This window comes from Grus americana, chromosome 4, assembly GCF_028858705.1.
Source record: "Grus americana isolate bGruAme1 chromosome 4, bGruAme1.mat, whole genome shotgun sequence".
NCBI lineage: Eukaryota > Metazoa > Chordata > Aves > Gruiformes > Gruidae > Grus > Grus americana.
Genome location: NC_072855.1, coordinates 63,980,751 through 64,002,373, shown reverse-complemented (window position 1 = coordinate 64,002,373; position 21,623 = coordinate 63,980,751). Strand labels below are relative to the sequence as shown.

The 21,623-nt window shown below is 39.8% G+C and overlaps 1 protein-coding gene across 8 annotated transcripts in view; it reads right to left on the bottom strand.

The window, feature by feature from the left end:
* Positions 1 to 21,623, bottom strand: part of MAPK10 (mitogen-activated protein kinase 10) — a 185,678-nt gene that overhangs the window by 35,729 nt on the left and 128,326 nt on the right. For 7 of the 8 annotated variants that reach the window (XM_054823798.1, XM_054823800.1, XM_054823806.1 and 4 more), the window contains 2 exons: positions 6,261 to 6,443; positions 3,937 to 4,061 (listed from right to left, as the gene is read on the bottom strand). In XM_054823798.1, coding sequence (XP_054679773.1) covers positions 3,937 to 4,061; positions 6,261 to 6,443 — 308 coding nt within the window. Of the gene's footprint in view, positions 1 to 3,936; positions 4,062 to 6,260; positions 6,444 to 15,626; positions 15,699 to 21,623 lie in introns of all 8 variants that reach the window. The other variant, XM_054823799.1, reaches the window with a different exon arrangement.

Below are 21,623 nucleotides of genomic sequence, written 5' to 3'. Positions count from 1 at the left end.
ATAGGAGGTGCATGTGAGAGATGAATGCCTCAATGAACTACAATGTAATTACTGCAAGCTTTTGAGAGCGAGTGGACTTATTAGATTCCAGCCAATTCACCTGGCAGGCAAAAAGAATAATTATTATTCCTGTTTTACAGTCATGATCCAGAGAAAGGATGTGGTTTGTTCTAGATCACCTGAGGACTCTATGGCACAATCAGAAATTAAACCATTCTCTCTTCAGCCATAGATGTACCCCTGATCTCTGTCTGCATAAGAGAACAGTAATATGAGGTTCAATATCAGCTGTAATTCTAGACATGTGTGGCAAGCTTTTCCTTCCAAAAGGGCAACCTCATTATGACAAAAATTCAACCTCTGCTTCAATCTGAAATACAACTAAGAGCATACATTTGGAAATTGGGCAAATCATTACATCAAAATATCCACTGTACCAAATTCCCTTCCTGTTCTGGAAGGAAGTGAGTCTCCATGGTTACATTGATAGGGAAAACACACAGTGAACAGAGGAGGACTTGTGGGTGATGTGACGGTTGGAGGCTGTCTTGGGCATAGGTTTTGATTCTTGGAGAAGTAAGGCAGGGGAGTCAGCAGAACTGATAACCTTGGACTTCCAGAGGGCAGACTTTGGCCTGTTTAGGAGACAGGATGACAGAGTCCCTTGGGAGGCAGTCCTCAAGGGCAAAGGAGTCCAGGAAGGCTGGACATTCTTCAAGAAGGAAATCTTAAAGGCACAAGAGCAGGCCGTTCCCATGTGCTGAAAGATGAGCCGTCGGGGAAGACCACTGGCCTGGCTGAACAGAGAGCTCTGGCTGGAACTCAGGGAAAAAAGGAGAGTTTATGGCCTTTGGAAGAAGGGGCAGGCAACTCAGGGGGACTACAGGGATGTTGTGAGGGTGTGCAAGGAGAAAATTAGAAGGGCCAAAGCCCAACTAGAACTTAACCTGGGTACTGCTGTAATAGACAATAAAAAATGTTTCTATAAATACATTAGTAACAAAAGGAGAGCTAAGGAGAATCTCCATTCTTTATTGGGTGTGGGGGGAAACATAGTGACAAAGGATGAGGAAAAGGCTGAGGTACTTAATGCCTTCTTTGCCTCAGTCTTTAAGACTAAGACCAGTTGTTGTCTGGGCACCCAGCCCGCTGAGCTGGAAGACAGGGATGGGGAGCAGAATGATCCAAGAGCCCCCATAATCCAAGGGGAAATGGTTAGCAACCTGCTACACCACTTAAACACACGTAAGCCTATGGGGCCAGATGGGATCCACCCAAGGGTGCTGAGGGAGCTGGCAGAAGTGCTCACCAAGCCACTTCCCATCATTTATCAGCAGCCCTGGCTAACCAGGGAGGTCCCAGTTGACTGGAGGTTAGCCCATGTGACGCCCATCCACAAGAAGGGCCAGAAGGAGGATCCAGGGAACTCCTGGCCTGTCAGTCTGACCTCGGTGCCAGGGAAGGTTATGGAGCAGATCACGCAGTGAGTGCCATCACGCAGCAGGTACAGGACAACCAGGTGATCAGGCCCAGTCAGCGTGGGTTCATGAAAGGCAGATCCTGCTTGACTAACCTGATCTCTTTCTATGACAAGGTGACCGACTCGGTGGATGAGGGAAAGACTGTGGATGTTGTCTACCTGGACTTTAGTAAAGCCTTTGACATCGTTTCCCACAGCATTCTCCTGGAGAAACTGGCAGCTCATGGCTTGGAGGGGCGTACGCTTTGCTGGGTACAAAACTGGCTGGATGGCTGGGCCCAAAGAGTTGTGGTGAATGGAACTAAATCCAGTTGGCGGCTGGTCACAAGGTGTGCTCCCCAGGGCTCAGTACTGGGGCCAGTTCTGATTAATATCTTTATCAATGATCTGGATGAGGGAATCAAGTGCACTCTCAGTAAGTTTGCAGACAACACCAAGTTGTGTGGGAGTGTTGATCTGCCCAAGGGTAGGAAGGCTCTACAAAGGGATCTGGACAGGCTGGATCCTTGGGCTGAGACCAACTGTATGAGGTTCAACAAGGCTCACTGCCAAGTCCTGCACTTGGGTCACAACAACCCCAGGCAATGCTACAGGCTTGGGGAAGAGAGGATGGAAAGCTGCCCGGCAAAAAAGGACCTGGGAGTGTTGGTCAACAGCCGGCTGAATATGAGCCATCAGAGTGCCCAGGTGGCCCAGAAGGCCAACAGCATCCTGGCTTGTATCAGAAACCGTGTGGCCAGCAGGATTAGGGAAGGGATCGTTCCCCTGTACTTGGCACTGGTGAGGCTGCCCCTTGAGTACTGTGTTCAGTTTTGGGCCCCTCACTATAAGAAAGACATTGAGGTGCTGGAGCATGTCCAAAGAAGAGCAACAAAGCTGGTGAAGGGTCTAGAGCGCAAGTCTTATGAGGAGTGGCTGAGGGAACTGGGGTTGTTTAGTCTGGAGAAAAGGAGCCTGAGGGGAGACCTTATCACTCTCTACAACTACCTGAAAGGAGGTTGTAGCCAGGTGGGTGTTGGTCTCTTCTCCCAAGTAACAAATGATAGGACAAGAGGAAATGGCCTCAAGTTGTGGCAGGGGAGGTTTAGACTGGATATTAGGAAAAATTTCTTCACCGAAGGGGTTGTCAATCATTGGAACAGGCTGCCCAAGGAAGTGGTTGAGTCACCATCATGGACATGGTTCAGTGGTTGTACTTGGCAGTGCTAGGTTAACAATTGGACTTGATGATCTTAAAGGTCTTTTCCAACCAAAATGATTCTACGGTTCTATGGTCTAAAGAGGGACCCAAATCTGACTTTTGACATCAGAAAAGCTCCATAAAACGGAGTTAAGAAATGCATGGAAATAGAACAAAAGTATCTGACAATGGAATGAGATCTTCAACAGGGACGTGAAACTAAAATGTACATCACAGAGAGTAAAATATAGCAAGATATCAAATGTTTACACTTCAGACTGATAAACTTTTTTCTTGAAGAAAACTAAACAGGACACAAAAAGTAAAGGCTCTCTAGATAGCAGAACCATCCCCTATAAAGCACTCCTAAGTAACGTACTCTACAAGAATCCTATGCGCATGGGGATTTTTGCATTCTGTTTACTTTTTAAGTTTACTGTACTTTCAAGAACACACATTGAATTGGAGCATATTGCTAAACAGCAGTGATTTATTTTTGCAAGGTTCAGGGTCTTGTGGTTAAACCTGCTGAAATACTGAACTCTGTTTTCATACATGATTAGTATTACAGAGAACATCTCTGAATTTATACCTATACATATTATACCATGCCACTGAAGTGCCTACAGATTGCATTTATTCCTGTTAACGCCAGCCCCATAAAGGTATACAGGCAGGTGTCTAGGGCATGACAGGATTTTAAGAAAAATTCCATTTCTGTTTGCACACAGTTTACATGATACTGAACACTGAACCATGGCCCAGGAAAACACACACGCCCCTACTTCATTTTAAGGAAGAATTTATGTCCTGCTAAGATTTTTCTAAATCCCTACTTCAGGATTTTGTATTGTTTTGTTTAATTCTCCTCCTCTCGACACATATCCTTGACACAAACATAGGAAGTGATGTTCACTGTTTTCCACAGGGACAGGTTTAAAGAGAAAGATAGTATCTTTTACCAGACTGACTTACATAGCTAGAAAAAATAGGTGAGCTACTGGGTTAAAAATCCTTTCTTCACATTGTCTAGAAGAAAGCAGAAAATGGCTTCATATGCTCAAAGTGTTTTTGCTTCTCCCATCTATTGTCAGTTAATCTAACAAAGAGATATATCCTGTCCCTACAGATCTCATTTCACATAACTCTAAAGACCAGCACAGTCACAACAACATTGTTTATAGCATGCTCATTATCAAGCTGTTGTAAAGCAGCAGGAATCTATAAATCATATCTGTGTTTAGCAGTCTGAAGTAAGGACTCACGCCTCACTTACCGCCTCCACTTCTGCTGGGTCATACCAGACATTAATGTATGGATGCTGTAAGGCTTCATCTACTGATATTCGCTTGGCTGGATCAATGACTAGCATCTTTGATAAAAGGTCCCTGGCTTGGCTGGCTAGAACAATGAAATCAGATAAACACAGTATTAGTACAAAACAATCACTGCCTCCAGAGGAGGGTTAATTGCATTAGGAAAGTAACAGTGACGCAACCCCTTTAAAGATTCTTTGTATGTACTTTAGCCCCATGCCTTGTTATAGAAAGAGTTCTTCAGTAATCTTTTTAGCTTGGATTCATTAGTCAGGTGACAGCATTAGGGCTGCATACCATAAGTCCATCCGCTAACAAGCTTCAATGAGATTTTACATGTTGCATGTAGATTCCATGTAGAGGGCTGAATAATATACCCAAGAAAATTGTGCTTGAAGTATCTGCACTATTGCCAGGATCAGAAAACAAAGGTTCGCATAATGAAGTCTAAAACCATGGTGCTACTAAATCAAAGCCTGAAACTTACAGGTACTCTTACAGTGGCTCACAGAAACATGCAAACTTCTCCGTACATTTTAAAGTTTTTCACCTAGGCTGCTGGGAAGCATCAAATATTTTAGTGAGGCACAAGTATCACGCTTATCTTAAGGCATCCCATTAGAAGCAATAATGTCAAATCTGTAGCCTGGGATCAACACATAACGATATGGAAGTGCCTTGGAACTGCTCAAGTCTTGTTTGTCCCATGTAACAAAGTTTAGATCAGTGGGACACATCATACTCCACTACAAAAATGCACAACCTTATATGTACATTGAGTTTTATGTTGCAACATTTATTTGTTTTACCTGATAATATAGCCCATTGTGCCTATCAGGCCACAAACTCATCCTTCTATTACCCAAATTGTTTTTTACTGTTTAGAGTTTGTAACAAATATAGTACCATCTAAACCCAGGTAAAAAATGTTAACAATATATGTTTCTAGTATTACTATCAATGTAGTGTTCTAAGCTGTTCCATGATCAAAATTATTTACTGTGTAAATGAAAAAGAAAATAAAAGGAGAAAGAGATATAAGTGCAAAAATATCATTAGGTATCTCATCAGACATGGGTAAGTAAAAGTGATATCTATTTAAACCATTAATATTACATTATGGTGAAATATTTAGGCAGTGCATGGGATCATACAATGATGCACAAGTAGAATTATTTTAATGCATGGTTTCTTGTTCTGTAACTATATCTTAAAAACTGCCATTCAGTATGCTCAAATGCATGTGCTTCCTGTATCCAAAAGAGAACAGCACTGTTTTACAGTCATTTCTGTTCATTAGCTCCACATCCAAGAAAATTCCATTATGCAATTTTATTGTAGTAGGAATATAAAATTCCGTGCATCCAAAAGCATCTGCTCAGACCTTTTACTTTGCTCCCAGAGCCAAGACAGCAGCCTCACTATGAAACAATTGGAAGAGTATTCTGGGTAATATAATGACATGCAAATTGCAAGCAATTGAAAACCATTACATGCCACCGTAGTAAGTAGCCCCAAGTACTCAAGTGGAGCAGAACTGATACACAGTACAAGTTTGCAGGGGTTCCAGAGCTGTGACAAGAAATCCTTTCTATACTAAACACACATCAATCACTCCTCCCAATTGCAGGTCAATACCCTGTTCAAGTAAAACAAGACTTCAATATATGATTAAAATCATTGCAATTTATATTTTACAGAGGTATATCTAGTCACACTGTAATTAAGTTAGTGCTCTACTTCACATATCCAAACTGACTCACAACGTTTTCCAAAGGAAATCCTCCCATAGCAGAAATTAAACCTCAGCTCCATCAAGACCATTTTGGCTGACATTTCTAGTATCTTTCTATTTTCTAGTAAAGGTAGAACTATGAGGCAGGCATCTGGCTGAACTGGTATTTTTCACCTAAAACAAAACAGTGCAAGTGCCAAGATCTTCTGATGAAGTTCTACTGTTACTTTGTGTTCCAAGTTTAAGAATGAGAGTAAAGCAACACCTCAGTTCCTGATGGTACAGAAACATCACACAGAAAACCACTGGGTTATGCTCAAGACATCAGTGATAACGTATGTTCTCTTGGCTGCCCAAGCACCTGGGTCTCCAAAAATCATTTCCAAAAGCTGCCTCTCGGCTGAACAAAACCCATGCAGTCATTCATCTCTGCAACTAACTGCATTAAAAGGGAGTGCAACTAGAGTGAAGAAAAATTGAAAAAAAAAAAAAAATCTTCATTGCGTTGTAGCTGTTGACATGTGAACCATGTCCCTTTGTCAGACATACCTTTCAGTTTGTTGTGTTCCGAGTCAGCTGGGAAGAGAGAGTCTGGAAAAAGTTTGGGGAAAGTGAGGCCAGCATACTTGGGTCTGTTCTCAACGTAGTTCCGTACCGTCGGCTGCAGCTTCTTCATGAATTCTGGACAGGGTGTTCCCAGCTGCTCAATAACTTTATTCCACTGATCAATATCTGAACATCAGTAGTTAAGGAAAACAAAAAGCAAACCCCAGTGCAGTCTCTTGACATTTCTGTTTGAGTGTTCTCTGAGAATCCTCAGAGGTGTTTAACTGCCTTCATGACATCTTTGCAGTCACTATCTTTTTTCATCGTTATGCCTCCAGGTCCTGCCCGCAAAGCGCAAAACTCTCTCACAACTATACTTACTTGAAGACATTGTGCAATCCTAAAACCACCACCACCACGGGAAGATACACAGCTCCCTCTTTGGGTCAACACTCGTTGTCATTTTCAACTTGTAATCCAATGACTTGCACTCCCTTTTTTTACATGCAGGTGATTGCCTCTATGACACCTAGTCTACACGGGCACAGCAGGGAAGAACAACATGTTCACCTGCCCTCTCTGTTCAGTCTGTGGGGGGTGAGACCCAGCTGGCTCAAAGGAGCTCTGCACAGGACAGAAGTCACCTTCAGCTCCTCTGCTTCGTGCTTCATGTTTACTCTCTCCAATAACTTTATTGGTGCTAATTTTGCTAAAACCACCCAACCAGCAATCCTTCAAAAGCAATTTGTTTCATTTTATAAGAATGCACTGGGACTCGTTTTCTTTAGACAAATAATGCCTCAGGTAAAGACAGATATTTCTCTTTAACTGCAAATGTGACAGCTATCATTGCTAAACTGTTACTGACTAATAAGAAACAGGCCCTCATGCTTAAAAAGAAATTGTATTACTGGCAATTTGTACTGAGCTTTTTTTTTGTTTGGGTGTTGATTTTTTTAGTTTTCCGGAAATACCAATCAGGCATCTGATAGGTGTTTTGTAGTTCTTCCAGTCATGTTCAGAACAAGCCTTAGTGTGTGTGGGGGGGAAGCAAATGTCTATAAAATCAGTACAATCTCTACATTCTACATCACACTGTCTAATTCACAGTGATAAGAATCTGATGACAACATTAAAAAAAAAAAGGAAGTGTACATGCAGCCATGGGTACACTGATGCTAAGAAATGTGATGGAGTTTCATTAAAAACATACCAAAAAAAAGCTTTTAAAATACAAACATTCAAAGCATTTCAGCACAGTTGTGGGTTTTTTTAAAATAATTCTTCTAAGTTATTATTGTCATGAGTGTCATAAGTGTGGAGGAGTTTCCCAAATACTAAAGACTGTTCCTCACAATCTAGGAGAGAAATCAGGTCAACAGAATGAAGATAACAAGGAAAAAAAATAATAAAGTCAGGCAAAAAGCAGCTCTTTGGTGGAGCAGCAATTTCAGATTTCCAAATAAGTGTTTTAGTTTAGGGAAATGCAACCTTAGTATTTTCACATACCCTGAAAATTCAAGACAGACTTGATTTGTGTTCACCTGAACTGTCTTATTTGAACAAAATCAAATAATTTATTTAAAAATTGCAGCTTTACTAATAGAAAGTGTTTAAAGTAATGAAAACAGTTTAAACATATGCTTTAAGAATGCTAAAACACTGTTTTGAATGGTTTTAATTTCAACTGAAAAAGGTTGCTAGAAATAGCAGTGGTCTGCAAAGATTTTTCTCAGTAACTTTCATTTTTTAAACTAAATCAAAGATTTATGTAGAACAACCCCTCCCCCCCACACACTCCATAGGTTGTATGTATCTTGAGTTGTCCATGAAATACATCTTTTTCTCAACAGAAAACTAAAGAATTGCAACAACAACAAAGTTATCCAAGACTATACCTGCTCAAAGAGTATATTGAATATTTCATTAAACATTTTATTAGAAAATAAAGTATTTTGATATTTTAAACTTGTATTCAAGTTAACACACCTCATTGTTTGCTGGCTGGACTATATCTTTCTGAGTAACTTGAAAATATAGAGTGTGTAAATGCTTTGCAGAGAAGAACAGAGCATACAGAAATGAAGGTGCTGTTAGTTGTGCCAAGAGAAGCTAAATGGGTGAGAAAGCCAAGCTATAAAAGCATCACTGAAATCATTACCTGTGCAGATTGAATGAAGGCTGTTTGATAATCAGGACTTGCTTCAAAGCAGACGTCAGAAGCTTACGCTTGTACAGAGCAGCTTTAACCATTTAATGAAGGCCAAAGAGAGAGCGAGCTTTGGGATTATAGAATGTTGTGGGACTTGGACATGTTGAGAGGGAAGATCTAGTACGACACTCTGGATGTGCATGATAAGGGAAAAGAGTAAAAAAAAAAAAGATCCCAGAATAGGGTCCACATGGTGGGAACCAGTGTGAACGGTGACAGAGAGGAGAGGAGAATCCTCAGACAACAGGCCAGTGCCTGCTGCACACATTTCTTCTAAGCTGATGGAAAGGCTCTCACTAAGAGACAACAGACAAGCAGGCTACCACCCACGACTGGAAGATTTTAAGAGATGGAAGAAGCTTCATGAGTCATCAGTGCAAAGATGACAGCCAAAGCCAAGGGAGCTGGCAGAGCCACCATGTTCTACTCCTTGACTAACCTTGATTTGCAGGAGGACAGCACTGGATTTTTTGCAGCTCTGGCGCTAAGGGCCAAAAATGTCAGGCTTTACCTGACAGCAACTTCATGTCAGCAACTTCAGGGACTGGTTTTGAGTAATTTGAATGACCTCAATGGATAATTGTGCTTCTTTAGTGTATTATATCTGACTTATGTTGCTCAAATACTGCCAAAACCCTTAAATAAAATATATTCATTTGCTCTTTATATATATCTATACAGACACACAAATTGACATGATGAAGCACTCAGGACCTGTTTTTGTCCTAATAACAGCAATAGCAAAACCATTCCTAGCATGAGCAGGTGGAGACTGACCATTTTTCAGTCAGATGGATACACACATTTTCTTTCTAGTATTGTTTCTCCACTTACCTAGGCCTTACTAGAACTGGATTATATTCTGAGGTCCAATTCATGAAAACATGCAAGAATGTAATAATGTTCTTGCTGAATACTGGTCCAGCTCCATTTCATTCTTATGTTTTATACAGTCACTGCTTGTAGTGCATCTGTGGTATACCTGGCAATAAGAGATTGTACCTGTCACAGTACGAGATTTAAAGAAAAAGTTTTGAAAAGTTTTAAACTTGCTTTAGCGAGGTGGGGGGGTGGACTAGATGATCTCCAGAGCTCCCTTCCAACCTCTACCATTCTGTGGAAAAATTCTGAGGTCTACTTATTGAAGCAAAGAGAAGAAGCTTTCTCTAGCTGGCAGTCCGAATTAACTTCAGCAATTCTGCAGAAGTTACTATAGAATAGTACAAATGTAACTATAGAACAGTCTTAACGTGAATCAAAACCTACTGCAGGTTACATTAACCAACGAGTGATTGTGATTATAGGTGTTATTTGCATACTATCTGAAAAAATGGTACTACCAGTTAATGATCACATAACTCTGCCAGATATTTCCCAGGTCAAAAAAAGATTAATCTTTATTTGAGTGAAAAAAACTTAAAAAACGCACTTCTGCTAACAGAAAACCCTGTTTCTCCCTCTGAAATTAAGCAAAGGTGGACAGACTGGAAGTTGGAAAGAATTACAACCCAAAATTCTGGAAGACGATGAAATGTCTGCTTTAAAGCTGTTTGAATCACCTCAGCTGTCCCTTCCCCCAAACAGGATCAAGGAGAATGTGTCAGCTATACCCAATAGCATCTGTATAACTTAAGACGGAAGAAAGGATCTAACCTGGATTTATTAGTTTGTCCTTGGCACTAACACAGCGGCATTTTTTACTAACACTAAGGCAGCCAAAGTTACAGCAAAGAAACTTATTTAAGAAAATAGTTCTAAAATGTGTATCATTTTAATGAAGATTTGTCTTCGAGTGAGGCCTCAGGTTGCCTCAAGCTTCCCAACCACCTTTTCTCTTTGCACTCTAACACCGTCTTAAGAATTATTCTCCTTTGCTTTCTAAATAGTGGGTTATTTACTTGAAAAATAATCAGAATCTGAACTGCAGATTCAGACATATATTTTTCTAAAGCAAATGCACAAAATTTCCAATGGGAAAAAATATTTTGAAAGCACAATAAAGTATTTCTATTGGAAAAATCGGATTTCACAGTGAAGTCATCTATTTACAGGCTGAATGTTTACCAATACTTTTGTTTCTGTTCCATTGATGCAATGTGTGTTTAGTATTTCAGAAGTGTGAATTGAGGACCACCATTTTGTTCCTTCAGTTGGCCTGCAGACTTCAGTTAAATTACCTTTTTGCAAATATTCAAACAACTGAGGAAATGGAGCTTGGCTATAAGGGAAAACTTGCAATTCTTCTCTGTCAATCAGCAAATATTAAAAGCATTTCTACAGTTGCACAAATGAATAGCTTGTGATTAAAAAAATGAAATCTAGACAACAAATTATTATCTTTATACTTAAGCTAACTAGCCTTAAAATGGCAATAATTTTTCTTTTTCTTTCCTATGTTATGTCTTAATCATACATTTTTCTGAGTGAAGGATTGTACTTTCTTATGTTCAACAGCAAGGTTTTGCAGGAGGAGATGCTGTATGCTGTAACATGTTTCAGTTCTACTGCAATACAAATAACGTATTATGGTGCATGTGTAGTTAAGCCCATTCACTCTTCCCTAGTTCATCTCTTTTTCAATCTCAAAATCTTAAAGAAACCACCTTTCTGAAAGTTTTCTCCTTAAATGTGCATGTTCCACCAGTGAAAACTGACTGCCTTGTTTGGGTACAAATTTTTGATGCTTCTAACTTGTCAAAATTAGAATAATTACTATAAGCAGCTCTGTATTTCCCTCTGCAACACTGAATTGTTGCACCAACTGTAAAGTTGATAGCTCAACCAATTTTCATTTTTTTAAATTGGATCTTTAAAAAAAAATGTTAATAAAAACCAAGCTAACCAACTTCACTGTGGAAGATATCTGTGTCAGATGATACTTATTTTTTACACAGTCCTGTAATTTACATACCAACACAGTTTACAAAAACCACACAAAATAAATTCAAAATGCTAGCATCTGGGAAGACAGCAATTTTAGAGCATTTCCTGTTGCGAGGTGAACACTTTGAGAAGAATGTGGCATTTGTAAAAATTTGACTGTAGCAGAAAATATTTTGCAACTTTAAGAATAGTAGATGCTACTTACATGCTATAATAGAACAGGTGGTGATAATAAAAATACCATGTAGCACATAAATAAAATTACTTCTAAAAGATTACCATTGATCATTTGGAAGTCCAAAGATCGCAGTGTTGGTTGTGTAGCTGTCATTAACCTTTTGGATGCATATCTATCATGACACCTCCATTAAAATTTTCAACTGCTATTTTTTTTTTAGCTGGTACTTCATGCAGTTGCTGAGCATCTTTGTTTACACAGCAGCAAGCAAATCAGTGCTTAGCAAATAGTCCAGATATTGTAGCACAGGATTGCAATCTTGTCCTCAGATAAGTATTTCCATTTCCTTCATGGATGTCTCCTCACCGTTGCAGTATCTACTTGTACTACTGCAGGCTGTTTCTAGACTTCCAGAACCTTCTATTGTGGCACATTTCTGTCTTTGTAATGTGCACAGCTAGATGCATGATGATCACGTACCTAGCCTAGGATGTGGCCTATAAACATTAGCATTATTAAATACCTTTTAAATGAACTGTTAAACTGTGTGTAAAAACCCTATACCCCGATCTCTGTGACATGCATAACATGATTGCAGTTGTAGAATAAGGCTCTGTAAGGGATAGCTTGTATGCCCATCTGTGATTTATACTGACATCACCCTAACCTTACATCTTTCTACAGAATATACACTCGTCTCCCTGTAAGCATTCCCAAATACAGAATTTAAAGGCACATTCTTCCTTGTCTGCCCAAAATGCATTCAGCAGTTTAAAAAAAAAAAAAAAAAAAATCCATGTATAACTACCACTTTCACAGCTCACCAGAGGACTAAGGCACCTTCTTAACTCCTTCAGATCATGTATGCACGAGAAGAAGTGGTATGTATGGTGAGAAAAGAGGAACAGTCTTCCCCATAAAATTTTGAGAGCAACACATAGAACAAGAGTCAACTCACAGGTGCAGTCAGCTCTCTGAATTGCTTCTGAGGCAACACAACAAACCATGTTGCTGTTTTCTCCTTGCTTGAGGCAGAAGTATAGCCAAACTTCATGATAAGAGTTTCTCTGTAAGCAGAACTACTGCTGTCAACCTTGGAAAGAAGTGTCATATAACTTAAAAAAAAAAAAAAAAGCTTTAGCTCACAATTAACTGCATCATGTGCATACACCAAATATAGTAGAGAAATAGTAAAATTTCAAGGATGAGTAAAGACCCAGGGGATTTTGGACACCACAAAGCATTCACTCACAATTGGAGTTTAAAAAAGAATAGAAGTGGATTTTGTTCTCAGCTCCACCCAAGTGATTTCAGTGAATTCAAATGGAGTACAGGAGTGGAACAGAGCTGCAGCCTAGGTAAGCACTCCACTCCACACTTCCTCAAAGGCATTTCCTGTTTTTCTGCTTGTGAACGTTCCATGACCGTGTAAGATGGCTCTACTTTGCCACAGAAGTTGTTTCAGTTAGCTGAATGGACCATTCAGTTCTGTAAACAGAAACAATATCCAACGACCTATACTCCTTAACCACTGAAAAATGGCAAATAGTAAATTTTGCAGTCAAACATATGACTGACAGTGCACTTCTCATGAATATTCAATCTTTCTGTTTCAAAACTGCTTTTCACAGTTATTTATGCATAAAAATGGACACAAATTGGTATTAAATACTCGTTAAATCACAGTGTGGTTGTGAAATGAAGTGCTGTCTGTGAAGAAAAAATTGCTGATAACAAATTCTGGTACACTGCCATTCTTAACCCATTTTACACTCATTTTATATCAGAGGAAGCTTGCTTTTTATGTTGTGCTTTTGTTTTGTTGGGGTTTTTTTTAAGAACCAGATTCCTAATTACTTTTGCTCCTTCTACACTTAAATACATCCTTAAGTATGCTGCCCTCAAGCTTTTAGAGCTCCGAGTCCTTGCTGATGGAATTATACTGCTGCCCAACTCCATCACACATCTGAAGAAATAATCTTTTTTACAGAAACACTAAGCATTTTCTATGCAGATTTAAGGAAGAAGATGCCATGAGGTCATCAATCTCAGCAGGCTGCGTCTGCCCTTGCAACTCTCTGACTGGTTTTCAGCTGCACAGACGGGCCCAGGAAGTAGAAGTGCCAAACCCCTGCCAGGGGCTGCTCAGCAGCAGGGGAGAGGTGGGGAGGCTGGGTTTGGAGAAGAGGTGCTCAGCGCCCTGAAAGAAAGCAACGGCATCATTCTCTGTTCACTCATGGAACAGCAGAAGAAAAGCAGAGCAGTACATAAAACGCAGTGCAAATTTAGCAACGTATTGTAAATAGAAACGAAGAACGTGAACTCAATTACAGAGCAATCCCAAACAAATCAGCAGCTGGTAATGCCAATTTCTGTGGGGCTATTGCAATAATAAAAGCACATAATGGTTTAATTATAGAGGCTTTGCATGATTTCTTTTTAACAAGTATGCAGCTGTGTCAAAGAAATCAGTTTTTGAAGTGCTATATAGGACATGTTCAGTTCTTTTTGTACTTACTTGGGGACTTCTTTAAATGATATCTTATGAAACGTGAGTCTATTAACATAAAACCAGCTCCGACTAGAAGACTGAACTACGCTAACCCCCACACTTAAATTTCTCACTCCAAATTCACAGAAAACACAAGCACAGCGTGTGCCAGATCTTCATGGAGCACAAATAGGTGCTAATGAGTGACATTAACACGTAGAAGGGAAAGGTTTACTTTCACATATGCAGATGAAATGTGCTCCAGATCATATGAAGACTCATGGAAGTTTTAGTGTTCGCATACGATTGTCCAATATTTTGGACAAAACACTAATCAGAATCTTACTAGACTGTGAAAATATTAATGGTATCATTGCCTACTTTCATTTCTTTAATGCTCTTCAGATATTACTTTTTACACATTTTAATCAAAATATTAAACCCTTTAAAGTGTGAATAAGGCCAAAAGTGAAGTGCTAAACTGAATTAGTAAGTATGGATATATATGAGTACACACACATTCAGAGAAAGTTACATAAAAATGAATAATGCCTGGAAACAACTCTGTCATCTAAGTACCAGTTTTAAATTAGAAGGAAAACTTGTACACATGTCATCTCCATTTCTCATTTGTGTAATCCTACAGACCATGAATCACTGGAGTTAGACCAAGCATGCATGGAGCTCAGCTGCTGTTGTGCACAAGAAGAAACCACTTTCACAATCTGATAAATAATAGGATATATATCAAAGCTTTAATAAAGCATCAAATAAAGCAAGAATTATGGCTGCCTCAGTCCTGAATGCAAAATGGTCTCTGAGGAAAACGTACATATACCTAGTCTGCTTGGACTGCCTGTCCACTGATTTAATGCATTTATCTATAAATCACTTCTCGTTGATGTCTAAAATACATTCTGCTTTCACATAATAGTTACATGTACTTCAATAAAGGATGACAGACTGAAGCCAACTACAACAGTTTCCAAGAAAATTCCCAGCCTTTTGAGTCATCAAATTGCTACAAAGTTAAGTGACAATTTCAGTCTTGGGAAGCAGAAGTCATTCCCAAATTGAAGCCATTTCCTACTTTTCTACTTCAATACCACTTGCAGTGCAAACAAGCAAAGAAATAAGCATTTCTAGAAGTCATGTCCAAGTTAACATACCTTCTTCCCAAAATGCAGAATCTCTCACACACCATCCTGAGGTAAACAGTGACTTGTGCCTACCATGCTACAACCTGAACTTAAAATCTGTCATTTATGAAACACACTCCCCCCCACATCAATTAATAGAGAGACATTTATAACAACAAAACTAAAACCAAGTGGTCACTGGCTGCAGAAAGAGATTCTGATGAATCATGTAGGACATTGTTTTCCATCTCCTTATATAGAATCACTGTGGGTTTCACCTAAGACTTTTGCTGAGAGGCAGTAATGTTTTATTGACATTTTGGCTTGCAAGGATTTTGCAGTGGGACTTAACCCAGCTCTTTAGATACAATACAAATGTATGTCAGCACTAGCCTAGCGGGAAGGGGCTGGAGGGGAAAGGGTTGGAGGTACCTACTGAGGCCAAAACAGCTGCTAGGAAGGATACGATCAGTGCCAGGAAACAACACAGCACCTTTAATCATTTCTCCCATGATGCACCCTACTGACCACATGTCAACTGAAAACAAAAATGAAATGAAGGTAAACAAGAAAACAGGAACAGAACAACAAATAAATGAGAAGACTTATCCAATCATGCCATAGCACAGAGCCTGCAGCCCACACCGCAGGCACAGACCTGCCTTTTGCTCTTTGCAGATGCTTTTCTGCCTGAGTGTTCAAGTTTCATGACAACGTAACAGGTCTGAGAAAAATCGACTCCAACAGTTTTTTTTACCCCAGTGTGGATGAAAGACAATACTATTAAATACAGAAAACCAAGTGAGACCCACGGCTGGCTACTGTGTCATAATACAACTTTGTAATTAAAATTTACCAATTAATTTTGTCTTTTTAAAGTTTTCATTTGCATTCATTACCTAGGCTTATACTGCTTTGTATTGTAAATGAATGCTGGTCTCTGTATTCAATGAGGATATGCAAATTACTTTTCCTTTATCCTTTCAGTTACCAGAGATCCATGCATATTTTCACAAGCTGAACTGCCAGAAGCCACAAAAGGAACTTGGGTCCTTGTGAAGACATATCCACCTCTTATTCAGGGGTATGAATAGAATTTGTTGAGATCATTCGACTCCAATAATGCTTTAGAGCCTGTTGGCTCACTTCCATTGAATCTCAGTGAAGCCAGCAGTCCATAATAGGGGTCTTGAGAATCTCATAAGATTTCCATTTGCTGTGATAGGAAATGGTGATTTCTAAATAGGATGGTTGAGACACAGAAGCACTAAGCTGTACTTGCTGCATTGAAATTCAGAGCAAAACGGGACTATTTAGCTCGTACAGAGAAGAGCAGTTCAGCTGAGTCAAAGCAAGCTAACCACAAATTACACTGGAACAAAAGATGAAAATCAGACTCCTTATATCCAGTACGGGATTAAGGTAGCGTTTCCCCCCACACCAATACCATGAAACCACATTACCTCTGCTGTCCTTGCTCTATGTTAAGTCATAGGGCAGGGAAGCAAGAAAAGGGGCAGACTGGTCTCTCAGGGCCAGAAACTGCGGGGAAAAAAAATGTAAGTGTCATGCTGCTTGGTTAAATTTACTCTTAGAATTTCATATTGAGCAACAGTTTAAAGTGGATTTGACTTTGAAGGCAAACATCCTATCTGTGGAAATCTTTACATGCCTGGGTCTAAGGTTCCCAGTTGCTTTATTTAGCATATGAAAAGCTTCATCACTACACAATAAATAAATCAATAAACAGAGATAAATAAAAGGCTACTTGTTTGGAAGCAATAAGCAAACCTAGAGATGCAAATTATTGCTGCTTTCATCACAAGCTAAATGGCATGCAAAATATCAGGAAAAGAGAGCAAGCAGTTGTTTGTTCATCTGTTGTTAATTCCTTTTTATTTTCAGAGGCTGCCTTCTGACATTACTGCTCTATGCTGTGCTCAAGAGCACACACACAGAAGTTGAACTAGTGACTTACTAAACTGTAAACTCTGTAAAGCAGACATGATTATTCTCCTCTGCTCCTGAGGTTTTGGGAAGGAAGCTCTTTGAAAATTTCCAAATGAGAAGAAGCAAAGATGAACATCTGAATATAACCAATGTCCGAAGAGAAAAAAACTGTGCCTTCTTGACCACTGCCTCTTTTTCCTCTCCTGAGCCAATTAGAAATAAGTCAAATTAGAACCCAGAGTTTCACTGCATGTTTAAGAAAAGTAGTTAGTTGGAGGTTAGAAGTTTCAGCATATACAGCAGCAGCTGTCAGAAGCCCCAGTTAAGGCACTGAGACTTGTGCAAAGCTCCGTAGAGGACTGCAGTACAGAGACCTCAATCCTCAATTTCAGTTAGTCTAACATCAATCCAGATGTGGAGTAATTTCAATTTTACAGGCATCAGTAAAACAAATGAACCACAATCTCCAAACATTTTGCACTCAACTCTAAAGCACTGAAAATTTACATTCGGTTGAAGATTTTTTCCAACTGCAAGATATTCACGAAGACTGGCAATGCTCTACCAACACATGGAATATGTCTAAGCTTTAATCAAGTGCAGGCTAACTTATAGTCACAGACACCTCTGTGTGACTCTAGGTAAAACTTCAGTTTAGCAACTATTTGCCTTGATGTTTTAGCATCGCATGAATCTGAGTGTTAACAAATTAAACCTACAACTTTTCATTACTCTCTGAAATGAAATTGCTGAAATTTGGGTAGCCCTTCATGAGAAGCCCCCTCATCATTAGAATACTCATGTCCTGGATTACTAATAGTAGGGGATTTTTAATTTGTTCAAAATCTCTACAAACCAGATTATTGAACAGAGCTGCTCTGAAATGCGTTCCTGAGTGTGTACATATACTTCAAAATATGAGTAAGTTTTCCAAAGACACCAAATGTCTCCCTGGCATAGCAACCTTGAATGAATGCCTACCACAAACCACATGCAAGTGTTTTCCTCAACAAAGGAAATATTTCACTCATACAGCAAAACTTAACCTCTGGGCCACCTCCTGGTTCTGATTCCATGCCAAACATTTAAGAAATACCCTCTACAGTGATTGTGTCAGGGCCGTCTGGCAAAACATTTGGGGAATTCATCTGTCCTCCACAGGAACCTCCAAAATCTCCCTGGGGGCTTGAACAGAGTTTGGGGAGGCTGAAGAGAAGTTGCCCTGTTGCCAGACATGCATGCCTGCCACCCCCCAAACCTTCCTGTGTCCTGGGGAAGCAGTCTGGTCTGGCTGCTGACATGGCCCTTCACAGGGAAGATGACCGGAAGAGATGGTGAGGACAGAAAGGAGAGTTGGGGTGGAAGAACATTAATAAGACTTCTATTACTCTTTGTGCTTTAGTCTCACATACTTCCTGACCCAAATGAGTGCTTGTTCATCCTTTCAGGTTTCAGATTCCCTTCAGCAAAGGTGCAGAAAGACCAGGAATTGTAGAACTAGCCAAAGATATTTCTATATGGAAAAGATCCAAGCTAACCTTCCATGAACACCTCCCTTGTAATGTGGCTGTGGATGCAATTTCCTTTTCTGTGTCTGCGGAAGGCTGCTCCTACCATGCTGGATGAATTGGAAAAAGCATACGTGTCACTCTGATATGGAAGACCCCATAGGTCCTTCCTCATTCCTCCGTACTGGCCCTGTATTCTCCTCCTGCCAAACTGCAGGTTCTCTGGAACTTGGCAAAACACAATGAAAGGGAGACCATTAGGAAAATCTGCAACTGCCCTTGCTAAAACTCCTGCTGAGGTGGCTCTTTAGACCTGCACTCAGTCAGTTCCGCTTTGCATTCCATGAAATGCATGCCATGTGAAACTCTGGAGACCAGAGGTGCAGGCGCAGCTGCATGAGCTTTGCTATCTTTCCCACCCTCATGGGCTAGTTCACACTTTCTCTCTCTGCCCAGAGCACAGGAATGCCACACACTCACATTTGTACTAACTCCTGTTTTAGTGATGCAGAAATCGCCCCTCTGCAAGCTGGAAAGAGATGATCATGTCCTCAAAACTGACTTGGGAAGACTATGATAGACATATTTATGAAGCAAATCATGATACCTGATTTTATTTGTGTAACTGTAGTCCAAAATATTTAGCACACATTGCTGTTTCCCAATGGCTGAGGTGCAAACTCTAGTAAAATTTCAAGGTGATTGAGTATGCCTGTCACAAGACGGGGAGCTTCTCTCTCCAAATGCTCCTAAAATGGAAAGACACCCTGCTGGGTAGGACCTCTCTTTACTACCATCTCCATTGTTGAGTGATCCTGCAGATCTGCACTGAGGTCTGCTCTGAAGAACCATTTATAGGCCCTTACTTGAATTTTCAGGAAAAAAAATACAGCAGTCTGCACTGGACTCTGTACCTTGTTTTTACAGGTTTTTCTGTTATTTCTATGCAATAAAAAAAGGACATGGTTTATAAAAATACTTGATAATTCTTGGTAATACATGGGTGAAGCTGCTTTTTTCACAAGCTTCAGGTAGCACAGGTACAAAGGCTTCCAACTGCCAATGCCAAGGAAAGTTTGCGATGCACAGCACTCCTAATGACAATTGCAAAGATGGCTCAAATACTTGAAAAAGATTAAAAGCCTCCCAAACCCACCAAATCCTTCCCTCCCTCAATTTTGTCTAAATCATGGCAAACTCCTAGTTTTGTGGCGTTCCAATCTCAAGACCTCACTGAGATACCAAAAACCTTCCCTTCATGCTTGTATTTACTATATGCATAGATTTCAACGTTTTAATAAGTGCTCAGCACAGTATCAGCTCAATCCATTCAGATTTCCTGTGAAAGTCTTTCCATTCTAATTTGAAACACCACTTTCCACATGATGTTATTAAAACCTTAATATTTCTCAGTAACAGTAATAGGGTTCCAAAGTGTTTGAATATTGCATTATTGACTTCTAATTTACTACCTTTAATTGAAGCTGCAAAACACTGTAGAGTACAGCTACTGTCCTGACAGATTCTAGATGGAACTAAGGGAGTTGCCACAATTTTATAAGTGTGATGATTCAAACCAATATATGAATTTCTCTCTCTCTCTTCTTTTTTTTTTTTTTTTTTTTTAGAAAAAACTTTCTGTGTGTTCCAAACTGATATGCATCATGCCTTCTTATGACACAGCTGAGCTGCCACTCTCTGGGATTCAGACTAGGAGATGCTCACCTTGATCTGGCATAGACAGAATTGATCTGCAGTAGACAGGCAGGTGCCAGAGCCTGGCCCACCTGGAAAAATGCAGAAGGAGGTACGAATCACATTCAAATCTGTGCTCTTCCTAGGAGGCTGGTTCCTAGGTTGCAGTGCCAAACAAGTGCTGAAAAACTATAGTTTCTCCTTGGGAACTTGTGCTCCACTGTCCCTTTCAGAGCAGCAGAGCTTACAGAGGGACTAGAAGGGATGTCAGCAGATATTAAGAGGCACATACATATTAAGAAAAGGCCATGAGAATACTGAGATGCAAGCTCAAGAATGAGTGGAGGCATGAGGAATGACTCATACCCTTCCCTGTCTCCCATTTTCTTTTGAATATAACAATATAAAAAAATCATTGCAGTAAGAGATTCCTTGGCAAGATTCTCCATAGATATGTGAAACACGCTACACTGCATCTAACAGACTAACATTTAAAAAATGTTTTGCAGATCCTGCAGTTGCTAGCTTCAGACCCTATTTTTAGCTTAATTTGAATTTTGACTTTGAAGTATCTCTTCCCAGGTCTCAAAGAGTATTCAAGTACACTTGTTTTACCTCTTCCAGCAGGAATCCCACAGGTAGTCTCTCCTGCTACAATACAAACAGATAAGCATATCATTTATGTATACTTATATATCTGATAAGTGATACGTGATTTTGAGTGTGTTCCAGTCCTCTACTTTCATCCCAACCAAATACATACATGCTTTTGACAAAAGACACTTCAGTGCTGTTTTGTCTACAAGTTCTAAATTCTCTGCTCAACTGTACCAGTGAAACTCAGCTTAAATTAGTACAGTTGTCATCAAGCAAAAGCTGATTAATGGCATAGCAAGGAAGAAAAGAAAAAAAAAAAAAGACATTTGAGACCATCCAATCTTCCTAAGTGCCTGAAAAGGCAAATAACTTGCCTTGGCTGAAATTCATATGAGGCAGCAGTAGGTGTAGCACATGCCTACACCTCAACACTTGGCCACTTCTGAAACTGCATGTTCAGACCCACGCTGAAAATCTTTAAGGTGAGTGTTGGGAAATGAGCAATGGATCATCTTCATTGTAGCAGCTGGGATCCACTCCAAACGCCACGCAGATCACAAACAGCATGGGGCTCTTAATACCAAGTGCAAATTGCACTATAAACTCTTAGAGTATACATATCTGAATTAAAAAAGAAAGAGAATGGCAACAGCCAAATCGCCTTCACAGCTACATTGAAGTCTCTTTGAGACAGACCTCATCTCATATGAGCA